The 26218-nt window shown below is 32.2% G+C and overlaps 1 protein-coding gene across 2 annotated transcripts in view; it reads right to left on the reverse strand.

The window, feature by feature from the left end:
- Nucleotides 1-1858: 1858 nt before the first annotated feature.
- Nucleotides 1859-26218, reverse strand: part of LOC127708473 (WD repeat and FYVE domain-containing protein 3-like) — a 113195-nt gene continuing 88835 nt past the window's right edge. The window contains exons 59-69 of one of the 2 annotated variants that reach the window (XM_052213342.1): nt 24741-24953; nt 24083-24227; nt 22960-23117; nt 22349-22441; nt 19518-19751; nt 18802-18924; nt 16806-16865; nt 13947-14658; nt 12889-13000; nt 4605-4659; nt 1859-3850 (exon numbers count right to left, since the gene is read on the reverse strand). In XM_052213342.1, coding sequence (XP_052069302.1) covers nt 3836-3850; nt 4605-4659; nt 12889-13000; nt 13947-14658; nt 16806-16865; nt 18802-18924; nt 19518-19751; nt 22349-22441; nt 22960-23117; nt 24083-24227; nt 24741-24953 — 1920 coding nt within the window. In that variant the 3' untranslated portion in view covers nt 1859-3835. Of the gene's footprint in view, nt 3851-4464; nt 4660-12888; nt 13001-13946; nt 14659-16805; nt 16866-18801; nt 18925-19517; nt 19752-22348; nt 22442-22959; nt 23118-24082; nt 24228-24740; nt 24954-26218 lie in introns of both variants that reach the window. The other variant, XM_052213341.1, reaches the window with a different exon arrangement.

The following is a 26218-nucleotide window of genomic DNA, read 5'->3' on the forward strand; positions in this document are numbered from 1 at the left end:
GATATCAGGTATTAATGGTCCATCCATGTAGAAGCCTTGCTCTAGAGACTAGTAAAAATCTACCGAGACAAAAAATTCAACCCTGATCTGCAAGTCATATTGAATTGGGAAGGTAATGCATGACATCATGAACTGGTATATCATATGTATGTTGTATTGATGGATATTGTTGAAATATAAGACTAATTACTATAAAATACAGGCCCTATTCATATTGTAAAATGGTAATCCAGACAAGCAAATACTGCTCTCAAATACAACCCTTAATCATTTATGAGAAAATTAACATACTCTTTAAGTGTACAAATCCACTACGACAATCAATTTACTAGTCTGGAAAATTAAAATCTTGTTACCTGAACTACAATTTCCAAATCATTGAATTGATAGATATCGTCTTTCAAATCTTATCTTAAATTTCCTATTTATAAAGTTATACCTCTACAAACATTGTATGTTTTGTTTCTGCCTTCCCAAAATTTTGATCTCAAACCTAACGGATAACAATTACATGAATTACACTATAACTAAGGTTGTAATTCTCTGAGGCAAAGCAAAAAAGTTGATCTTCAAGGTTTTTTTTACTGTTCTGTTTTTGACCATATAGGCTTTTATTTTAGGATTGAGATAAAATTGCATAAATATTTCTTTGTGTAAATTTGATATTTAAGAAGGACTACAATCAGGGACAAGAAAAACATGAAAAATAAATCCCCATAAACAGGTTTGGCTCTAAAAATCACATAATTTAATCTTGAATTATGGTCCCATACTTTTAGTCTCAAATATATTTGATGGCATTATGATACACATGTGTCATGTGCACAGACATCAGTATTAATTCTTTTGATTTTTTAATTATTAAATTTTATTCTTAGATTTATAAACAATTGATATTGTATATATACACATAATTTTCACAATTACAAAACATTTCATACTTTTGTTATTCACTGATTACAATTTTGTATTGAAGTTGAAATAATAAAGCATGGAAATCAAGAGTTTTAATGCCTTGCTTACAAACTTTGTTTGGTTATTTGCTCAGACATTGCAATTAAGATTGACACCTAAATTAAATGGGTAGGCCAATGATTTGTATAGTGAGCTATAGTACACAGACTGTTACTCCGCCTACCCATTGAATTTAGGTGTCAATCTTAATTACAATGTCTGATTAAACAGCCAAACAAAGTTTGCAAGCAAGGCATTTAAACTCTTGACTTGCATGCTATATTATTTCAACTGTAACCATATGATTGGAATATATTATGCTTTTATAGAGAATTCTTGTATTACATGTTAGTAAGTTAACTCTGAAACATCACATGAAAGTTACTCAGTTAATGAGATTCATGAATTAGTAAGCTATTTTGCACCCTGTATAACACACAAGACTACCTCCTACAATGAGACGTTTGGCTACAAAGCATGGATATATACAGCAGGTACAAAAATGTATAAAACAATTATCACAGACAATGTTATATTTTTAACTAGCAAATCTACATAACAATTTGTTTCCACCTAGAAAATGATTCAAGGGCCAACTTTTCGGGGCATAAAAAATCAAGCCGAAGCAGGTTACACAGTTGTTCGTTTTCTGAAAAAAGATTTACAACTCTCTAACAAATTAGTATTGCCCTTGCCATTTCAAGTAATTTGACCGTCATTCCAATTTACATGGAATGTGTTAACAACACCTTTATGATGCAAACAATTATTTACAATAGAATTAAACAATAGATACATACATACATACATATATATTTTATTGCACTTTTATCAACAGTTAGTTCTGTGGCTTTAAAAAGAAGAAACAGTGACTTCACAATAAACTGGTCTTTTTTTTTTTAGATTTGACATTTACAATATAAGAAACACTAGTAACAAGCTTAGCTTCAGCAGTAATTAATCATTATCTATATTGACTGACTTTTTGAAAGTCGGAATGAAATTCATTTAAATGGCACAATAATGGAATGGGAAGGTTTTATCAGTTATTGGTTTTACTTTTTCGTTAGTTTACCTGTACAAAATCATGTTAACCTACTCGTAAAATAACAATTAAATGTCAAAAGAACAAATTGTAACCTTTTCTATCAAGTGTGGATATTTTTACATGTTTTCAATCATTTTTATAGAACTTGAAAGTCAGGGTTTTACTTATTCAAATTGTAAAATTCACACCAGAAATCACAGCATAAATCAATCCATGGTTTTACTTCTGGCACTCCACTATTTCATTACATACCTGTTTTAATTAAAATGATTCTAACAAACTAAATTGGAGATTTTTTAAATAACCTCAACAGGATATTCAAGTTTTATCTCCTGCTAAGACAATCTGTGTATGCAGCCTTGTCATTCTAGAAATTCAGGTATTAAGTTTGTATTTACCAATATAGAAATACAGACATGTGGTATGATTGCCAATGAGACAACTACCAACCAAAGTTAAAAAGGAAGTGGATATTAGCAATTAAAGGCAACCGTACATCCTTCAACAAAACAATTTGAAGTACCTCATTTTATAGTAAGACTGATAAAGCTGCTTCTGTCTTCACAGAAAAAAAAAAATTTGCATTCAATTTTCTGAAGTATGACAGCAGTTTTAATGAATATCTTTCTACAAACAAAATCATAGACTTTATTTGGAGTCCTGTGTTGCAATGCATTCAGCATTAAGATTGAGGACACATTATATTTTCCATATTTGAAAATCAAGGGAAATTCTTTAATGGGTCTATGGATGAGTCATTAATGGGTAATTAGTATTTAAAATAGAACTATCCATGTATTCCTTAAAAATCAACTATGTCATCTTTTATTCTTAGACAACAAGTAAACAAAAAGATACACTAGATAATAAATTACAAACAAATTCTGTTTTAAGATAAAGGATTCCACCCACTATCATATTGCAGTAAATCATTATATTTTTAATTTCATATCTATAAAAAAGAGATTGAAGATACTAAGGGAACATTGGTTAAAATTAAGTGTTTAAATATGTTTAATATTTTATTTATGTAATTTTCCATAAGATTATTTTATAAAGGGGATATGCTTGAACACATGCAAATTGCGCAGTAGCAAAAAGCATGTTGACTTGTGAAAAGTCTTATTTTTTGCAATTCCAGTAAAGATTCTCTATCAATTGTTTAATATATCCGAACCAATATGAGACTACACACTTCTGTGTAATCACACAACATTTAAAAAATCTGCCTTGTCTTGACAGTCAAAATGGAATGTGATATTATATTTTTATCTAATTCTATCACAACCAAATATCACAAAAAATGAAATATAACTCACATTATTTCAGCATGAATTATATAAGTGGTTTACAAATACTAAACAGGTTTCGTTAAATAATTTAATCATAAATTGAGTATAATCTAATATTTAGTAGAAGTAGAAAAGCACTACTGACAAGCATAAATATATTTAACAATCTGACAATATGGAATGAAATGCCATAGAAAAAAGTAACAATGCCAATATGAAGTAAAACAGAATCTTTTTAAGAATGACAAAATTTGTCTTCTGAAAATGCCATGATAAAATTAGTATGCCGACATTTTTACAATCACTTACTTACATACTTTGTCAAAAAAAAAACTTATGCCTTATCTCAACAACAAAATAATACTTTATAATTTATATCTCTATGTAAAAAATGTACAAAATAATTCTAATTTACAATAATGACTAGATTATCATAGAGAAGATCATCGACTCAGATCATGATTTATCTCCCTTGATAGATTTATAGCATTCCTTACATACTCGTACTGGTCGTAATATCATCCGTCTTCTTATTTCTGTTTCATATCTTGTGCACCTGTAAAAAAAGAATATTTACTTAAACTTTACCATAATACTGGACATGCTATTCATTTATAGATAATTTTGTGTAGAAATATGGTTGTTGATACGAGAATTTACCCATATATTTCATACTTTGTCAAATACAACTGCCAATACAAACAGATTATGATATCTGTAAAGCAAAGTATCAGCTGATATAAATCATGGCAAAAGTAAAACTGCATAATATACTTGCTTATTATAATACATTCTGCGAGGTGCATATATATTTCTAAGAAAAAGTAACTTATTATCGTGATAGAAGAAACTATGATTTATAAGTATCAATATATCTAGATGATTCATTTTTGTTAAAAGAAATGGGTAATTTTCCCTAATCTGAATATATATCTAGCACCTCAAACTATTTTTGCAAATGGAACTTAAGCTTTAACTAACACTAACTTTCTATATCAATACGTGTACTAACAAGGGAAAATTATGTGTATACTGAAATGTTTTATATATTTCTAGTCAAATCATAGAAATCAGTGTATATATGTGCAAGGGAAGACATGAATTAGAGACAATTTGATAGAATATAGGTGAAGCAGTCAGCTGTCTAATGAAGGAAGAATTTGTACACACTTTGCACAGAAGACATTTCCACAGTCTCGACAGTGATGTCGTCTATCTGAAAATGAGAATTTAACACCACATTGACAAGCATCAGCTACTTCATCTTTCATCCAGTGGTCTGCTACAACACGGCCAGGCTGGTCACTTACCGTCCAGCTGAAGATACGACCTTTGTTATCACCCACATACACTGTCTTGTGATCCCTGAAAAGCATAATAATATAACTGAATGTTTCTGTATAAAAGAGAAAGCAGAATTTATATTAAACAAAAATATATCAAACAGATATTAAACAAAAAATTATTTTATTTGGTCAACACTAATAATTTGAGAGAGGATATTTAACTTTAAACACAATTTTTTTCTCACATAATTTACCACCTTTTTCTGAATATCTAACATAACATGGCTACATAAAAACGAAGTCAAAGAGTAGCCAGACAGACAAATTATAGATTATCTAGCTTAAATTTTTAGCTTTAAAACAGAGCTTCCAAAAAATATTTGAGCCAGCAAGCCATTTTTTTCTAATCCTGATATTAATCCCTTTAGACTTAGTAACAAAAGGCAATCATGGTAATCAATCAGGCATCACAACAATGATTGACATAAAAACGATATCAAACTTGAGACTTTTGATATAAATTCTATGTTCTGAAATTAACTGTTACATTGACAGTGCATCATTCGAAGTATGAACATCAGTGTACTAACATCTGCCTTAGACTCTTTATTATTGCAAAAGTACACTGTCAAAAGCTTTACTTTCGTTATTAAAAAGCACATTTTCCTAATACAGGATGTTGACTTGACAATGGTAAAACAGGCCATACAGAAACCTAAAATCTGTGTACATTTACAAAGCACAAATGAGTTAAAGTAGTTCTTTCCATGTTATTTCTTCAAGAAAATACTTGAAACAAGCATTCTGAGAGTATTGCATGGCAATACATAGTCCCCTACCGGGAAAAAATTCATTATACTGGAACAAAAAGCTAACTTATTCTATAACTTGTCATGGTGTAAACAAAAAGAAAATATCAAGTTAATATCTTCAAAGCATGACTAAAAACAGTGTGGAAAACAGATTAAATGAGTGAATTTTTCAAGTCCAAGGACCATAACTCTGCACAAAATTATCAGACCGAAACAAAATTTTGAACTTGATCTGTATAACTTGTCATGATAAAACTATATACCAATTATCAATCAATATCTTCAAGCATGATGAAAAAAAGTGTGGAAAATACTTTAACATTAGATATGATTAATAGTCCTCTAAAATTAGATATGATGTAATACAGTGTATATCTATTTTCAAATTATAATCAAATATAATTAATAGTTCCAAAAATTTTTTCTTTTATTTGTCACAAACTAATATAGATTTGTAACTTATCTATAAAATGTCAACAATCTTTATCTACACAATGTAATGTAATATATACATTAATAAAAATAGATTATTATCTAATTAAAGGATTTCACTTCATAATTTTTTTTTATATATATAGCATTCAGAAAATTAGTTTATACAAAATAACAAGCAAACCAGCCAAAAAATTCTTCAAATAATTTACCAAATAATGTCTTTTAAAAAATGAGTTATCTCCCTTTGTACAGAAATTAACATTAGATACTAAATCATCAGACCGGAACAAAATTCGAACTTGATCTATAACTTGTCAAGGCAAAACTATATACCACATATCAAATCAATATTTTCAAGAACGAAGAAAAAAAGTGTGGAAAACTGATTTGCCGGACTGACGGATGGACAGACGGACGGACAAACAGACGGACAGAGTGCAAACCTAAAGTCCCCTTTGACTTAGTCGGTAGGGGACTAATAAACGTAAGATAAAGGTATCAATGATATTTTCAGCATTTTTGAAGAATTCAGACGCATAATCAAATCTCATACCTGCGCACATGTGCACACGTGTAATAGTTCAAACAACATGGTTCTGATGATATTTTGTTAACAAACTTTATTACTTCCTTTTTAAATTATCATAAAATCATATTTTAATACGTATAATGCAAACTATTGAAATTTAAGAAAATAACTCAAAATAGACTTATCAATGTCTGGTACAAAATAGTTTACCTGTTGCCAGAACAGGTAAATTTCAGCTGTCAGACAACTACTAAACCTTGATTTTAATGAGGGGATATTAAAGTAGCGCTTGTTTTAGAGACCTCAACTACTGATAGGGGCAAATAATGGGAAACAAATTCCTGACTATAATATTTTTAGTGTTAGGTCGAGAAACAGATCATTGACATAGCGTCATTTAGAAGGGTGATGTGTGAAAAGGGAACACATAGTTGGTTAATAAGCTCCACATAAGGATATTTTTGGTGCAAAATGTTGAAAAAAATTATGCAGATTTTCACTAAAAAGACTATTTGTAGGGTGTCATTAGTTTACTTAAGTACTTAAGAAAAGGATATTCTGCAAATATTGCTTAACACAGCTAAAACCTCTATGGACTCTTTCAACTAGATATCAAAATATATATATCAAATCAAATACCGGTAATATAAGTTTTGCTCAAATAAAAAAAAAAAAAACTAACGGGTTACCAACCGATACATATTTTTGTTCAAAAGATGGAAAAATTACTTCCCTCTTTGCTATAGTTCATGTTATATTTGATTGATTGATTGGTTATTGTTTAACGCGACTTTCAGCACTATTGTGCTATTTCGTGGCAGTCAGTTTTTATTGGTAGAGGAATCCAGAGTGCCAAGAGAGAACAAAGACCTTTGATGAGAAAACTGACAATCCTAGTCAATTAAGATTGGAGGCGAATGCAAACTCAGTGTTGACAGACTAGCGATATAGTAGTTTGACTACTTGAAGTCCCTTGTTGTATTTGAGAATTTAAGTCCATATCAAAACTGGAAAACAGAATAAACTATTTATAGGAAAAATATATCAAAATGTATTAAAAAATATCAGCTGCAACTCATAATAGTCATTTGTGAATCTTTTTTTGTGGAGATAATTGAATGAGCATACAAAAAAAAAGGTAAGCACAATAGTAAATTTAAAACATTAACAGTTAACTCCCTTTACATATAATTTTTATGTTATTGGGAAGAGTTACTGTTATCATTTTACAGATACAACTTCTATATATTGTAATGTTTTTATTAAAATCTATATTGCTGCTTAATTTCAAGTCAATATCTGTATAACATTTGTGTAGTAGATCACTTTAATAACCAATTACAGCAATTATCATTCATAATTCAGAAATTTATGTTTTTAATTGATATGCCTACTTATCTTGTAGTTCTTATCAGTCACTTTTCTGACTGGAAATGTGTGGCTGTTTAAGGCAAAATAAATGGAAAATGTGTCCCCATGGACACAGATGATGCCCCCACTTGCATACAACATTATAAAGGGACATAACTCAAAAACAATAAAAGTGACGCTACCCAAATTTGTACTAGATCTGAGTTTTGTGGTAATAAGTATTGTGTATAGGTTTCATAATGTTTGGTTGGGGCAAACTTGAGTAACAGAACGGAAACTAAAAATTTTGCAATTTTTCGATTTATAAAAGGGCATAACTCGATAATGGTTAAAGTGACGCCACCAAAATTCAACTTGATCTGTGTTTTGTGGTAATGAGCATTGTGTATAAGTTTCATAACATTTGGTTGAGGCAACTTAAGTTAGAGAACGGAAACTAAAAGTTTTGCATTTTTTTTCCCATTTATAAAGGGGCATAACATGAGAATGGTTAAAGTGACCCCACCAAAATTCAAACTTGATCTGTGTTTTGTCTTAATAAGCATTGTGTATAAGTTTCATAACATTTGGTAGAGGCAAACTTAAGTTAGAGAACGGAAACTAAAAATTTCGTAATTTTTTCATTTATAAAGGGGCATAACTCTAGAACGGTTACAGTGACGCTAAAAAAATTCAAATTAGATCTGTATTATGTGGTAATAAGCATTGTATATAAGTTTCATATCATTTGGTTGAGGCAAACTTTAGTAAGAGAACGGAAACTAAAAATTTTGCAATTTTTCCAATAATAAAGGGGCATAACTCTAGAATTGTTAAAGAGACGCCACCAAAATTCAAACTTGATCTGTATTTTGTGGTAATAAGCATTGTGTATAAGTTTCATAACATTTGGTTGAGGCAATCTCAAGTTAGAGAACAGAAACCAATTTTGGGACGTACGGATGTACATATGTACAGACGGACAAGGGTAAAACTTAATGCCCTCACCGCTACGGCGTGGGCATAAAAAAGGTCAGGCTATAAAGGTGGCATAAAATTCACCAAAACTTTTGTCTTACTGAATAATGTTAAAATGACAAACCCACGATACAAATCCAGTTCATGCTCAGCACAACATGACAAGAATATAATTTATCAAACTTGTCCGGACAATACAACATTATGGAAGCCCTACTTCATAGTTGACATTTCCGTTGCTAGATTGCATCTCTGTCTTGTCTTCTGAAACTATTGAGGACAGGCAAGTTAAGATACCATTTGACTGATTGATTAATTGGTAAGTGTTTAACACCCCTTTCAGCACTGTTGGCTATTTTGTAGAGGCCAGTTTTTATTGGTGGAGGAAGCTGGGGTGCCCTTTCGAACTACCAACCTTTGGTAGGAAAACTGACAATATTAGTCAATTAAGATTGGAGTTAAATGCACCTAACATGTGGGGGACTCGAAATCACAACCTCAGTGTTGAAAAGCTAGGGATACAGTAGTTGGACTACATAGACCATTCGGCCACTGAGGCCCCAGGAATCAATTTAAAAAAGCTTATCAATCATCAATAAATTGCTTCGCCGATTGCAGCTGGATACGACCACAGAGGTCCAACCCTGAACAGCTGGGGCAAAAATGGACATAATATTCGCGCTTGATACAGGTCTGAATTTGGATTGTAATTAAATATTTGACACATAATAGGTTTCTGACACAGAATAACTGTAGTCAAAGATCTTAGAATTGGTTATATGATTTGAATTTATATTCAATTTTTTGCTTTTGTGCAATACACTATGGTGTTGCAAATTGACCCTCCCCCCTTTTTTGAAGAAATTTTCTTTTTGATTTCTGAAATCTGAAATGAGAAAAAATTGTCCCCCCCCCCCCCTTTTTCCCCAAAAAAAATTCTTTCCCTCAAGATATGGTCATAATCTCAATTCAAATTTCCAATGGAGTTTGCAACCATAATTACCCATTTAAATACATCATAAAAGTCTAAAAATAGATAAAATGCTCAGCTGGGGCACAGCTTGATACGACCACAGAGGTCGAACCCTGAACAGTTGGGGCAAGTATGGACACAACATTCAAGCTTGATACAGCACTGAATTTGGATTGTAATTAAATATTTGACACAGCATAGGTTTCTGACACAGAATGAATGTGGTCTAAGAACTTAAAATTTTTTAATTTACCTATTCAAACCATATCATTATTATTTGCTTTTTATATATAAATCAGAAATAACCAATTTAAAATGGAAAATTTTAAAGAAAAAAAAAAGGAAAAAAAGGAAAAAAAAATCCCTCCTCCAAATTTTTTGAACCCCCTTATAATTCATCGCCCCCATACTCAATCCCAGCCTTCCCTTTGTGGTATGGTACCTTGCAGTACAATTTCAGAGAGATCCATACACTTGAACACAAGTTATTGTCTGGAAACTAGAAAAATGCTTGTTTTTTTGGCCCCTTTTTGGCCCCAAATTCCTAAACATTTAGGGCAATTACCCCCAAACTCAAACCCAGCTTTCCCTTTGTGATATGGAACCTTGCAGTACAATTTCATAAAGAGCCATACACTTACACACAAGTTATTGTCTTGAAACTAGAAAAATGCTTGTTATTTTTTGCCCCTTTATGGCCCCTAATTCCTACAATTTTAAGACAATTACCCCCAAAATCAATCCCAGCCTACCCTTTGTGGTATGGTACCTTGCAGTACAATTTCAGAGAGATCCATACACTTGAACACAAGTTATTGTCTGGAAACTAGAAAAATGCTTATTTTTGGCCCCTTTTTGGCCCCTTATTCCTAAACGTTTTGGGCAATTACCCCCAAACTCAATTCCAGCTTTCCCTTTGTGATATGGAACCTTGTAGTACAATTTCATAAAGATCCATACACTAACACACAAGTTATTGTCATGAAACTAGAAAAATGCTTGTTTTTTGCCCCTTTTTGGCCCCTTATTCCTAAACATTTTGAGCAATTACCCCCAAACTCAATTCCAGCTTTCCCTTTGTGATATGGAACCTTGTAGTACAATTTCATAAAGATCCATACACTTACACACAAGTTATTGTCATGAAACTAGAAAAATGATTGTTTTTTGCCCCTTTTTTGCCCCTAATTCCTAAAATTTGGAGGCAATTACCCCCAAATCCCAGCATTCCCTTTGTGATATGGAACCTTGTGGTACAATGTCAGAGAGATCCATACACTTACACACAAGTTATTGTCATGAAACTAGAAAAATGCTTGTTTTTTGCCCCTTTTTTGCCCCCAATTCCTAAAATTTGGAGGCAATTACCCCCAAAATCAATCCCAGCATTCCCTTTGAGATATGGAACCTTGTGGTACAATGTTAGAGAGATCCATACACTAACACACAAGTTATGTCTGGAAGTTACAAAAATGCTTATTTTTGGCCCCTTTTTCCTTAACTGTTGGTACCATAACCCCCAAAATCAATCCCCACTTTCCTTTTGTGGTATTGAACCTTATGGTAAAATTTCATAGAGATCCATTCACTTAAACTAAAGTTAGAGTGCGAAAACCAATGTGTCTTCGGACGACAACGACGACGACGCCAACATCATACCAATATACGACCGCAAAAAAATGTTGTATAATAATGACATACATAATCATGGCTAAAATAAATATTCCTTAATCAGCATTTTTAAATAGTAACTTCTGAAAGTAAATTGACAGCTAATCACCTCAAGACAATACAACATTTCTTTATACATAATTTAAAAGCAGTGTAAGGGAGGTAATCAAAACATAATATTGTACTTTTTTTTAATTGTTCATTAACCAGGAAACCCTTGTTTTTCCCCCTTTTTTGCCCATAATTCCTAAACGATTTGAGCCATTACTCCCCAAAGCCAATCCTAACCATCCCTTTGTGGTATGGAAACTTGTGGTATAATTTCAGAGAGATCCATATACCATACCACAAGTTATTGTCTGGAAACTAGAAAAATGCTTATTTGGGCCCCTTTTTGACCCCTAATTGGTAAACTGTTAGGACTATAACCCCCAAAATCAATTCCAACCTTCCTTTTGTGGTAATAAACCTTGTGTTTAAATTTCATAGATTTCGTTTTACATTTACTAAAGTTATTGTACGGAAACCAAATGTCTTCGGATGATGCCGATGACGACGACGTGATACCAATATTTTTTGCAGTTGTATAATAAACACACTTCCGTAATCGGCCTTGTATAGTTCGCACTGGTTCATAGTCCGCACCCCCCTACTCGCCACGGAAATTCAGGTAAAAAAAATTTTTGAAACTGGTTGAAAACGTTCCTTAAAACTCCGATATTATCAAATCATATGTTATCATTTTCGGTCTTTTCATTCAAGTAGAAGTTGAAAATGTTTGTAAATGATTCTAGAACATTTCAAGAGTGTCAAAATAAGTCAAAATCACAAAAAAAACAATTTGGAAAGTTGAAACCAGAAGTAAGAATAGCACGTGTAAATTGAAAAAACAAATACGGTGAGAGAGTGCAGAAAATCCATATTTTAAAGATATTACTAGAATACATCTTAGAAATTAAAACAGTTTCATCTTTTAGTAAAATACCGTTAAACATATCCATCATATTAACATTTGAAGGATCTTAAGCTAAAACAAAACACATGCGTCAGTATGAATCACCAAAACGGAATGAATAACTGGTTTTGTTTTGTTATGCATAAGCTGGTTCCCGGCTGACTTATACACATTTTCCGTTAAAAAATTCTGTTAAATACAAGCCGTTTCCAGTTTATGTTATTCAATGCTGTGAAAAGAAATGAGAATTTGTATAAATGAAGCATTTGATTTTAGAATTAATCACTATCAAATGAATTTTGAATTAAAATTGCACATTTATATGGATTAGGTAAAATATAAGTTTTGACAATAAGGGTGCCCTCTACAATTTCAAGAACAAACATGGCGGAACCTTGCAATATCAAGTTTTTCTCTTATTTCTTTCTTATTGTACTCTATAATCCGCAACCCCTACCTGGCAGCTTCAATTTTGGAGAATAAAACCGCAGACTATACAAGCCTCAATTCAGTATTCCATACTGTAATATATGAAAAATCACCTTTGCAATAATATCCTGATTATTGCCCTTTAATGAATGGTCATAGAGGCAAAAAAATCTTACTTGGAAATAGCTATAGATGTAACAGATGCTGGGTCTTTGTTGTCTTTTCGTTCAAATGCTGTGTGCATTGTTAATTTATTTCTAAATACCAACTGTCTCTGCCATCTAAAACCTGAATATAAATACATCATTCAGTTAAATCTGTATGCATAGTTAAATAAATTCAAAACTCCAATTGTCTCTAGTAAATATTGTTTACTAACTTCAAAAACTTAATTGCCTCTGTGAACTTCATCTTTTATATATTTTCTTTTCTTTCTTAATGATGACGATAGATAAGTATTTATTATCCAGTTGCAATTATTACATGCATATCAGCACAAGAACATGTTAATGTGATAACAATATAAACCTGTCTTGTAATAGACCATTTGTACTAGACTAACACGCTGAGTCGTAATTTTAACTTGCTATAGTTCATAAGGTAAATAACTGGGGATAAACACACAATCTCCCATAGAGTTCTCTATTGAGGTTTTATTTTCCTTATTGAAATTATGTTATAACATTTATTTCAGGCATTCCACAAGATCCTGTTTGCAGAACTGTTCACAATATTGCTGCATGAAATCTCTTTTGAAGTACAAAGGCTTATGTTAGAATGTAAGTAAGACAACATGATTTCTATATCAGCTTATTATCACTTTGTGCTTGCTTTCAGTAATTATAGATTATTGATGGTTTTTCAACATGAGGGTGTTTCTCAGCTACAATTTCATCGAAGGGTGACAGCCCTGAGCTGAGATGTGGCTGAGAAACATCCTTGAGTTTGAAAGACCATTGATAATCTGTTTATCGCTATTTTGCCAATGAGGTCGTTCATGTTTATATTGACGTCACGTGCTCCCTTAGTTTCTGACGATAATTTTCCATCTCAAGCAAGTAGCATGATATGAAAAATTATCACAAAAAAAATCAAAGGAAAAATGCACGAAATAGCGATAATATCTAGTATTTGTCACTATGTGTTTGTCATCTGTTAAAACAATATTATCCAGAATTTTATTATTTTTGTCTGTGAAAAGATTACCATGTCAATGATGACAAATGAAATTTACCTTCTCTCAAAGCATGTCGTGTTCTTGGTCTGTATTTTTTAAGAATGTCTTCCACTGTTTTTGGAGAATTTCTTGCTTCTTTGTCGGATATTATTTCAAACTCTGAAGATCCCGATCTCCCAAAATCTGGTTTCTCTAACTCCCCAGTCTTCAAGTCTGGATGACTTTGACTCTTATCCATTCCAGAACCCTCTGCTAGACTAACCAAATTTGGTTCAGAAAGGCTGGGAAGTTGAGTATCGCTGATGTTTGATTGAACCATTTCATCGTAAGCTTCCACGGCTGTGTCAATAGATAAATCAGCTGATTTAACGGAATGTGTATCATCAGGAATTACATCGTCACCATATCCTGTCCGACTGTATTGAAAGTCACTAGTACTACTAGTTCTACTGGTAATACTTTCCTCCCTATCCAGGTTTCCAGGAAGTCTACCTTTACCCTTTGATCCTAAGATTTTTGTCATATTACTTTCACTTTCTAAAGAACTACTAATGTCTACAAGATTTGGCTCTCTGAATTCCTGTAACCTTTCAATGGCTGAATTCTGTTGAAGTCCATAACTATCACAAGATACCTGACGTGACAGTTTGGATGTAGGACTTGTTAAATCTCCTCCTGTTCCCTTTGTCATTGTATCACTACTGTCATTTTGTGCATCTTTGGAAGGTCTTTCTTCAACAGGAACCTGCACATATTCAATGGACCACATCTAAAAGTACAGAAAAAATGTTTAATAATTTGGTGCAATCAGATATAACTCATGAACAGTATGAGGCACAGCTTACATGTAACTGATGGCTTTTAAATTTAGTAGCCAACATTACAAATAAATTGTTGACACAGAGATATGTCTTTTTTTTTTTGCAAAAAAATTCAGAAAAAAACAATCTGATGGACAGATTGCTAATTAATTCAAAGTTGCTGGACCATGACATAGAGGGCTTTACGTCAAAATGATCTTCAAACTGAGGTGTACTGATAGTAATGCAACTTTATAGAATATATCATTGTCTATAAGAAGTTCCTTTCAAACTAACTTCAGCAGAAAACTAAACATTGAAAATTGGTAGTTAATTGAGTCACTGGACCTTTTCTACGGGGTTAGGGCCTCGTTCCTATCAAATTAGCTGAAGTAGAAAACTTAACATTGGTAATTGCTTATTATTTAAAAGTTGCTGGACCATGACCTAGATGGCAGGCCTCAAAATAGTCATCAAACTGATATGTTCTGTTAGTAATGCAACTTTATTATATAGAAAATATCTTAACATTGAAAATTGCTTATTTATTCAGTCAATGGACCTGACCTAGGAGCAGAGCCTTAAAATAGTCGTCAAACTGATATGTACTAATAGTAATGCTGTCAACGTATATTTGTTCCACCTAACAGATGTTCCACCAGAAACTTTGTTATAAACAATGTCATAATATCTGTTCCTGTTGGAACAAATATTCTATATCATTTATTCCATTAGGAACATATACTGTAATATTTATTCCAGTGGAAATAATATTCCAGCATACAGCAGACAATTCAGAAAATGACTATCTGATGGACAGCAAAACAAGAACTTGAACCAATTAAGAAGACAATGAGTGTAACGTTCTGCAGTGACTGACAGGTTTCAAGTTGACTATTGCTGTGAATGAGCTAATAAAACGATACCCCCTGCAGCAAAATTCAATCAGTATATTTAGAATATAAATGACTTGGTCTATAAACGTTTACTAAATAGAATACAGAGCTGAGTTGTTAGTATTCCTTTATACACATTTTTCAATCGTTTATAATCTTATTTGTATCGCTAACAAAGGACTTTTACCACATTGCACTATTGAAGGAAATGATTTTGATTATCTCCCCTTGTTGAACCAGGAGCATATCCTTAGGTAATGTTCTACAGCTATGTAAAGTTTCATCACTATCTGTCCTGGAGTTCACTTACAAGGCTCACAGACAGACATATATTCTCAAAAACTAGTTTGGACAGACAGGTGGTATTAAAACAGAAATAACATATTCTGTCTTGTTTTTTCAGCTGTATGCTTGTATTTAATGTAATTTTATCCTACATCCATCTTTCATTAATGATTCTGTGCCTTTGTGTTAATGTTTGTATGACCCACCTTCCACAAGTAATAAGTAAGTGCATAAAATCACTCATGAATTTTCCGAATGTTTCATTAGATATAAAAATATTCCACGCCCTCAAAGCCTTTGTAATAAGAGCAAAGTTCTGAAAGATGAATCTCATTTCTTTTTATTACGTTAAATAAATAATGATTTAAGACACGACGCTAATAACGATTTAAAAACCAATACAAATATTTTTCTGATAATAAAATGAAATATATTCTAAATCCAACTTCTAGTCAGCAAGACTCCTTTATATTACAGTTTAAGGGACTGAGGACAGAGGGCACTTGTGTTGTGTGTTCAATATTTTATTTTATTTTCAAGTAAATGTCATGATTATACATGTATTTGTAATTGTTATTATGCCTTTGACCCTCTTATGGGTATAATTTGTTCTAGTTATTAAATCCAATATCTGGTTTACATGATAGTCAGACAGATGAACAAACAAAATGAAGGTATGAGCTAATGAACAAATGGACACAACACTCACTATAACCCCTGCTTCAGTAAGACAGAGTTAAACAATAAATACATTTTTTTATTGAACCATAATCAGAACATTTTATTATGAAAGTTTTACTAAGTGTACATTATCCATATATAGATATCAAAATAAAGCACCATTATAAATGAAACGTTGCCTTAATTTAATCCTGTATCTTACAACCTTAAACAGCTCTATGTAAATAATTCAAGCTCTGATACACATTACTTACCCTTACAACACCATCACCACTGCCAGTTAATATTACATTTCTGTTATCCCACTCAAGGATCTGTGAAAATAGAAATGTAATTGTATAAGTGTCAGTAAATCAGACAGTCCATTTCCTAACTTCTTTGAAGACATGACCTGTCATTGTTTCTGATATTGCTGTTTATTAACTGCAAAATATGAAACATTTCCATAGAGAACTAGCAGGTTTATTAGAGTATTATCCATAGTTTTTACACTATACATAGGCTCAATAATTAATTGTAAAAAAAACAGTTTGTAAAATTGTCTAGTTTTTGTTGAGCACCAAATTGATAGTTATAGTCAAATAGCAATTCAATTTTGTATTCCACCCTATCATGGCAACAGTATAAAATGTAGTGGCTATGAAGCAACTTTCTGACACAATACAATTTTTGTATTAGATAACCTACAAATGATAAAGTTTAAATTGTTTGATTAAATGATACTGGTCTTAACATAGCATCTGTAACATCCTTACTGAAGATGGCCATAACATTTTCTTTATCATTTCTAAACTAAACAAGACCAATACCGGGTCTGGACCTACGTCACTACAAGCAATTTATTGAGGTTATATGAATACAGGAGCATAACTGATCCTTCCTTTTCAACGATGCCAAGAAAACTTTGACGAAATTTTTCCTTGTACAATGAGTGTTGTAAAATTTCAAACTATCAGCAAACAGGAAGTGGCTCCATGGCAGATGTAATAAAATGATTCATCATATAAAAGAACTCCAAGAATTCAAGTTTAATTTTGGACCCTTTGGACCTTAATAAGGACCAATTTAAAAACCAGGTCCAAAATCAAAAATCTAAATATACTATTAGCTTCAGCGTATTAAAGAACCATAAGAATTCAATTTTTGTTGAAATCAATTAAAGTTGAATTTTGGACCCCATTTGAGAATGGGGCCCAAAAATAAAAAATCAAAATACACTGTTAGATTCAGCATATTAAAGAACCCCTAAGAATTCAAGACTTTGAATTCAACCCCATTGAAATTGGTCAAGAAATAAGCAATTCATACAAAGTATTAGAAAAGTATTGGTTTTTCCTAAATGGTTAGAGCCATGACCCCAAAATCATTCCCAACCTTCCCTTTTTGGCATGGAACCTTGTGGTACGATTTCATAGAGATCTATAGACTTAAAATCAACTTATTATCAGGAAACCAGAAAATCCTTGTTTTATGGCCCCCTTTTTGCCTCTAATTCCTAAACAATTTGGGCCATAACCCCCAAAATCAATCCCAACCTTTCGTTTTGAAGTATGGAACCTTGTGGTACAACTTCATAGAGATCCATACACTTATACACAAGTTATTGTCATGAAAAACAAGAAAAATACTTGTTTTTGGCCCTTAATTCCTAAACAGTCAGGACAAAAACCCCCAAAATCAAGCCCAACCTTCCTTTCTGTGATATGAAATCTTGTGGAACAATTTCATAAAGATCAATAAACTTATACTCAAGTTATTGTCTGGAAACCAAATGTCCTCAGACAATGTCATACATCATTTCATAAAAAAATTTGTGGTCATATAAAATTTGCTTACTCTCTACAACTTGTCATTTTAAAGCTGCAGACTAAATATTTAATCATTCCCTTCAATAGGAGCCTTGTTTAAAGTTTGAAGAAAATTTTCCTTGTACAATGAGTGTTGTAAACAGGAAGTGGATACATGGCAGATGTAAAAAATTGTTTAATCGCTACAACTCAACATTCTTCAGACCAAATATTAAATCAGTCCCTTTCATAGAAGCCAAGTAAACTTTGATGAAATTTTTCTTTAGGAGGGACAAACTTACAGAAAAACGAACGGAAAGATGGACAGAGTCGAGCTATTACTAGACCTGCTTCTGCCTTCAGCGACAGGGGTAAAAATGTCCTGACAAAGAATCTGTTTGTCTAATAAATTCTGACTATTCATGCTCTCTAATCTGTATCATCATGTAGGATACAACTTTACCTGTGACATGGCAAGACAAAGGATCTGTTGACTTCTCAATGAAGCTGTGTTTACACATGCAATTTCTTCACCATTTATGGACCAAACATACAGGTATGTTCCTGCACATGTTGCAATGTCACCCTGTAAATATATATACATTCTTTTGTTGTCTTTATTCTAAATCTTATCAAATTATCAGGTATCGTGTTTGCTTTTCATTTTTTTTATTATGTTTACGTGGAAAAATTCTTTAAAATCTTATATAAATTTTTAGAAAAGAACCCATATCATAACACCTTCTTAAGGAAAAGACAAGCAGGATATTTCTTGGACACTGACCGAAATATGTTCTCTTTCAACAGGAGAAATGTTGCTTTACAAAACAGATGACTTCTTGTAAGACGGTTGAATAACATACTGGAAAATTGCAAGTTTTACCAAACAGTCATTTATGGACTGAAATACCGATAGTTTACAAATATAAACAAAAGGAGATGTTGGATATTAACAATGAGACATCAAACCAATGACACAAAATTCTAAAGAGCTCTAACTCTCACTGTCAATATAAGAAACGTAACAGTAGAAAAATGCAGAAATGATTACAGAAAAATGTTAGAATTTTCAAACTATAATAAGGGACATCTGAAGATAGTATTTCTTATATTTACTATCTACCATAAACTCATTAATACACACATTTGAAGATATTATTTCTTGTATTTAGTACCTACCGTTAGTTCATTAATACACACAGCAGCCACTGGAGCTGCATGACCCCTCAGCTGTTTGACATAGACCAATCTACTTAGGTCCCAAATAATACAGGTTCTATCTCTGGACCCACTGACTATCACATTGTAGGCCTGAGATGATGCTAGACAGGTTACTGTTTCTGTATGTCCATATAAAGGCTGCTTCAGACAAACTTTCTTACTCTTTGGCTTCAGCTCCCAGACATTAACAACCTGCAAGTCAAATTGTGTTGAATTTATATCTCTGGTGTTGATTGCACAGGCAAGTATTATTTTCAACCGTATCCCCACTTACCTTTTTATAAGTTTTATCAGAACATAATTTAATCTTGGAAGTAAATGTAAGTCAGAATAAAATGCTCCGCAGGGCGCAGCATGATACAACCGCAGAGGTCGAACCCTGAACAGTTGGGGCAAGTATGGACACAACATTCAAGCTTGATACAGCTTTGCATTTGGATTGTGATTAAATATTTGTCACAGTATAGGTTTCTGACACAGAATGAATGTGGTCTAAGAACTTAAAAATTTTAAATTGGACATTCACCTATTATGGTCCAATATCCAAAATCTAAATACATGGTTAGATTCAGCATATCAAAGAACCCCAAGAATTCAATTTTTGATGAAATCAAACAAAGTTTAATTTTGGACCCTTTTGACCTCAATGTGGACAAAGTTGATAACGGGGCCCAAAAATCAAAAATCTAAATACATGGTTAGATTCAGCATATCAAAGAACCCCATATATTCAATTTTTGTTGAAATCAAACAAAGTTTAATTTTGGACCCCGATTTGGACCAACTTGAAAACTGGGCCCATAATCAAAAATCTAAATACATGTTTAGATTCAGCATATCAAAGAACCCTAAGAATTCAATTTTTTTAAAAATCAAACTAACTTTAATTTTGGACCCTTTGGACCTTAATGTAGACCAATTTGAAAACGGAACCAAAAATTAAGAATCCAAATACATGGTTAGATTCGGCATATCAAAGAACCCCAATAATTCAATTTTTGATGAAATCAAACAAAGTTTAATTTTGGACCCTTTGGACCTCAATGTGGACCAATTTAAAAACGGGGCCCAAAATCCAAAAACTAAATACACGGTTAGATTCAGCATATTAAGGAACCCCAAGAATTCAAGAATAAAACCCAATTGAAATTGATCAAGCAATTTATACGAAGTATCTTCTTTTGCACAATACTGTGCAATTAAATATTTCTTGCTATTGGGCAATACTGTACAATTGACAATTTCTTGCTATTGCGCAATATTGTGCTATTGGATATTTCTTGCTATTGCGCAATACTGTGCAATTGAAGATTTCTTGCTATTGCGCAATACTGCGCAATTGAAGATTTCTTGCTATTGCGCAATACTGTGCAATTGAAGATTTCTTGCTATTGTGCAATACTGTGCAATTGAAAATTTCTTGCTATTGCACAATACTTATTATATAATAATTTACACATCCTGTTTGGTGTGTATCTCCTACCATATCATTATTATTTGCTTTTAAATATAAATCAGAAATAACCAACTTAAAATGGAAAATTTTAAAAGAAAAAAAAAAGGAAAAAAAGAAAAAAAGGAAAAAAAAAACATCCCCCCCCCAAATTTTTTTAAACCCCCTTATGATTCATCACCCCCAAACTCAATCCCAGCCTTCCCTTTGTGGTATGGTACCTTGCAGTACAATTTCTGAGAGATCCATACACTTGAACACAAGTTATTGTCTGGAAACTAGAAAAATGTGTTTTTTGGTCCCTTTTTGGCCCCAAATTCCTAAACGTTTAGGGCAATTACCCCCAAACTCAAACCCAGCTTTCCCTTTGTGATATGGAACCTTGTACAATGTAGTACAATTTCAGAAAGATCCATACACTTACACACAAGTTATTGTCCTGAAACTAGAAAAATGCTTGTTTTTTGCCCCTTTTTGGCCCCTAATTCCTAAAATATTGAGGCAATTACCCCCATCATCAATCCCAGCCTTCCCTTTGTGGTATGGTACCTTGCAGTACAATTTCAGAGAGATCCATACACTTGAACACAAGTTATTGTCTGGAAACTAGAAAAACGCTTATTTTTGGCCCCTTTTTGGCCCCCAATTCCTAAACGTTTCGGTAATTACCCCCAAACTCAATTCCAGCTTTCCCTTTGTGATATGGAACCTTGTAGTACAATTTCAGAAAGATCCATACACTTACACACAAGTTATTGTCATGAAACTAGAAAAATGCTTGTTTTTTGCCCCTTTTTTGGCCCCTAATTCCTAAAATTTGAGGCAATTACCCCCAAAATCAATCTCAGCATTCCTTTTGTGATATGGAACCTTGTGGTACAATGTCAGAGAGATCCATACACTAACACACAAGTTATGTCTGGAAGTTACAAAAATGCTTATTTTTGGCCCCTTTTTGGCCCCTAATTCCTTTACTGTTGGTACCATAACCCCCAAAATCAATCCCAACCTTCCTTTTGTGGTATTGAACCTTGTGGTAAAATTTCATAGAGATCCATTCACTTAAACTAAAGTTAGATTGCGAAAACCAATGTGTCTTCGGACGATGCCGGACGATGCCAGACGACGACGACGACGACGACGCCAACGTCATACCAATATACGACCACAAAAATTATTTTGCGGTCGTATAAAAAAGAAGAGAGTAAATTTGGACTGTAATATTTTGAATTTGTTTGGATTACATAGTACGTAACGTTTCTTTCATGGTTTAAAATTTTTTTTTTGGCTCAACAGCTATTTTATCATATGAACCATTTTGATTGTGTATACTTACAGTACTTGTACCTCCAGTTATGAATGTTTTGGCATTAGGATAGGAAGCACACAGGATTTCTCCATTGTCTAGGTTCTCAAAAACATGTAAAGCCTATAAAAAAAGATAAAAACATTTGAAACATGTTTTTTAACTTTCTGGATATGAATTTTTTTATGGTGAATGTTGAAGCTGCAAAAATAAGAATTCTGTTCAAGCAGCAATAATTTAAATGGCCTTTTTCAAGCTTAAATATCAACTTAGAGTCTAAAACTCCTGGTGATATTATGTATATTACATAGGATGAGGTCATTTGATGTGTTTCTTACTGAAATTTAGCTGCCAAACATCAACTTTATACTTGATTTCTGACCTTGAAATAAAACTCTTTACATGGTGACTGTATAAACAAGTAATTAATTCTTCGGTTGAAACATGTTTACATATATTTCAAGTATCACATCCTGGTTAATTCATAAATAACCAAAATGTGATATCTTTGAGCACCAAGCTATCCATTTTTTTTATCAATGTGATTTTGTTTTACTTTTGTCAGGATCATAGGTAATATTTTCATATACATTTGTTGCTAAAAAAGTATTTCTCTTTTAAATAAAGTACCATAAACTTACTTTTTCTGATTCATAGTTGCCTATTCTAACACTAAGATCCGAGAATCCCCATGATAAATATTTGTTATACTGTGGAGGTATCAGCACTTTGTTCTGTTCTACAGCTAGCACATTTTTACTTTCATGGTGAAAAATCTGTCCAACTGCACCTTTCAATTCTACTCAAAAATACAATAAAATGTAAATTTATTCTATCAGGTAGTTGGCTTGAGTTCATATTTTTCACAATTAAAATAAAAAGTACTGCAGATTTATAAATGTCACATAATATATTTGTTTAGTTTCATTTTCAGTACTTTTTACCTGTATTTCAATTGCATACATCAAAACGAAGGAGGCTTTTCAATTTAAATCAGATTTAGCATTTCCTGTCTTTAAAAAAAACAATATTCTATTTTATCATATTGGTTGCAATGTGGTATTGTGATTTCCCATCAAATAAAAACAGATAATTTCACATGTGACTCCTATAACTTCATACAACAATAGGTGATATCAAGACTTTGTCAATGACCAGATCAAAACAAAATGAGATATCATGATACAAAGTATAGTTTCTACCTTACATGTTTTTACGTTAGAAGTCAAGGTACCTGTCAACTTTTCAAAATCTCCATGGGGCATTTTAAGTGCAAGAGGACCTAATGCTTCTCTTATATTTTCATTAGTGTTTTTAATCTACTATTATATTGTTTAAATGAGTGTGTATGTGATTAAATACCCTTTTGACTCATTTCATACCTGTTTTGAAGTTCTCAGTTTATATAATCAAGAACATCAAAATTCATGTCAACACCTCTCATGGGAGAAATTCTCCATAACTTATGAAAGTTGGCAGGTCAGAGTTAATGCAATATGCACATTTGTAAATTAATGTGTTCTTCAGTCATCAGTCGAAAAATGTTCATAAATTTGAATTCTTAAATTAGTTGATACCAATCAAAATTTCACTTCATTTTTTAATTTCTTTTTTTTTTATTCATTTTGTTTGGTAAGCTTGTTAATTTTTCAGAACTAAGATAATACAGATTATGAATATCATTTCTACATCATTTTGACAAAAGAATTCACCCAATATGTTATCTCTTTACTTTACAATGATATTATATAAAATATTCCATACCTTTAATTGCTTGTTTTGTTGGTCTGAGATTGTCTACGTTGTGGAAAAATAACTTATCATTGGCATTAGGTGGTAGTGGTCCCATTGGTATGGCGTCACCAAGTCTTAAAGCTAACTTCTTCTGTGGATGAGGTTTCTTAAACAGCTGTTTATATAGAAGAATATGTCTTATTTATAAATGAAACTTGCTACATGTATTTTGTATTTTACACATTCTTCTTTCAAATCTATCTAGTGGAAAAAAATCAGTTTACTCATTAATTTAGGTACTGTGTAAAGTTTTCAAACAAAATATGTAGATCTTTAAAGGGTTTATCAAGCATATTTCATGTTTTTACTTGGATGCAAATATAACTTAATACAAAAATAAGAAGATCTGGTGTAATTGCCGACTATCCACCAGAGTTCAATGGCGAAGATAAAAGGAATTATAGGTCACTGTACAGCCTTTAATAATGAAAAAAACCTTACTGTATAGCTATAAAAGGCCACAACATGAAACATAGTATTATTCTGTAATTCATCAAGTACAGATAATCTAAATATTTTACAAGGGCAGGTAAAAATGTTTTCCCAAATATACAATATTAAAAATCCATATTTAAAGCCAATAAATGAAACTTCTTAAAATAACACCCAATGATAGTATAATGCTCACTTGTTTTGGTATTTGTCCAAAGTTGTTTATAAAACCTATGGTAGCATGTTTTTTGAGTGGATCGTCTATATTATATATGTCTACATTTCCTTCATAGAACAGATGATGGAAGACATTCACTGCATCAACTGCTGCCTGGCCTTGTTGTTTGCAACCAAATATCAGATCAATCCATTCATGTAGATGGGCACTCACATAATCACACTCAAGGGCCTGAAATATATACCATTCATGTAATTTTTGTACTTATTTAAATAAAAGAATCTTTTTCTATCATTGGAAAACTAGCAAAAAAGTATTGTACTGTAGACAGATTATAGTCATATGAGTTTGTCAAATGTGTATGATTTCCTGTATGGTAATTATCACGATTTAAATGATATGATGAGCATTGTATTATGGTATGGTCCGTTAGGTGTGAGATGAAATTGTCTATCAGTATCATGCTAAAGTCTGTTTTAGATTAGATAAAACTTCTCGAATTTGAATTTTTGTATGTCAGCCCTCAATTATTTAGTAACATAATTAACAATTTATAAACCATACTGTAATTGACAAGGTAACTGTTATCTTATTTTCCTATTTCAGACCATATTTTTAATAACTAGGTGGGATTGTTTAATGGGCCAACCTTATATCTTCCCCTTTATTTATAAAAGACACTCCAGTAAAGATCACATTGTAGAACTTAAAAGGTATGATCATGGCAATTAGGAATATTTATTTATGGTTAATGGGTTGGAACTTTTACTGTTTTCAATATATTTAACTATTTGTGATATGAGGAGGTGGGCCATGACCAAAAAATTCCAACCCTAGACAAAATCTTTGGTCATTAAAAAGATCACAGCAGTTCAGAATACATATGATTTAGTGGTGGGGATCTGAACATTTTTAATACATTATCAATAATCAATATAAGGGGGCAGGGCATGACCTCACAAGGGCAAAATCTGTGGTGTATTGTAACGGACCTGCTCTGACAATTAAGAATATACATGGTTAAGAGTAAGAATATGAACTGTTTTCAAGATGTTTTTCAACTAAAGATATGAAAAGGTGGGGCATAAAAAATGCTCACATGTTACAACTCTTCACTATCAAATTGTTGATCAAATAGGATGTCATTTTGTTCAATGGTTTCTAGTTTCTAAGAAATATGTAACATATGTCAGACAAGGAGTGGGTGTATAATCACTTTTACATGTATATCATGCTCCATATAATTATTTCTGTCTTACCTCTCTATGTGCTCTGATATATTCCCGTGCATATGTCAGACAAGGAGTGGGTGTATAATCACTTTTACATGTATATCATGCTCCATATAATTATTTCTGTCTTACCTCTCTATGTGCTCTGATATATTCCCGTGCATATGTCAGACAAGGAGTGGGTGTATAATGACTTTTACATGTATATCATGCTCCATATAATTATTTCTGTCTTACCTCTCTATGTGCTCTGATGTATTCCCG

This window comes from Mytilus californianus, unplaced genomic scaffold (assembly GCF_021869535.1).
Source record: "Mytilus californianus isolate M0D057914Y unplaced genomic scaffold, xbMytCali1.0.p SCAF_7, whole genome shotgun sequence".
In the NCBI taxonomy this organism is placed as follows: domain Eukaryota; kingdom Metazoa; phylum Mollusca; class Bivalvia; order Mytilida; family Mytilidae; genus Mytilus; species Mytilus californianus.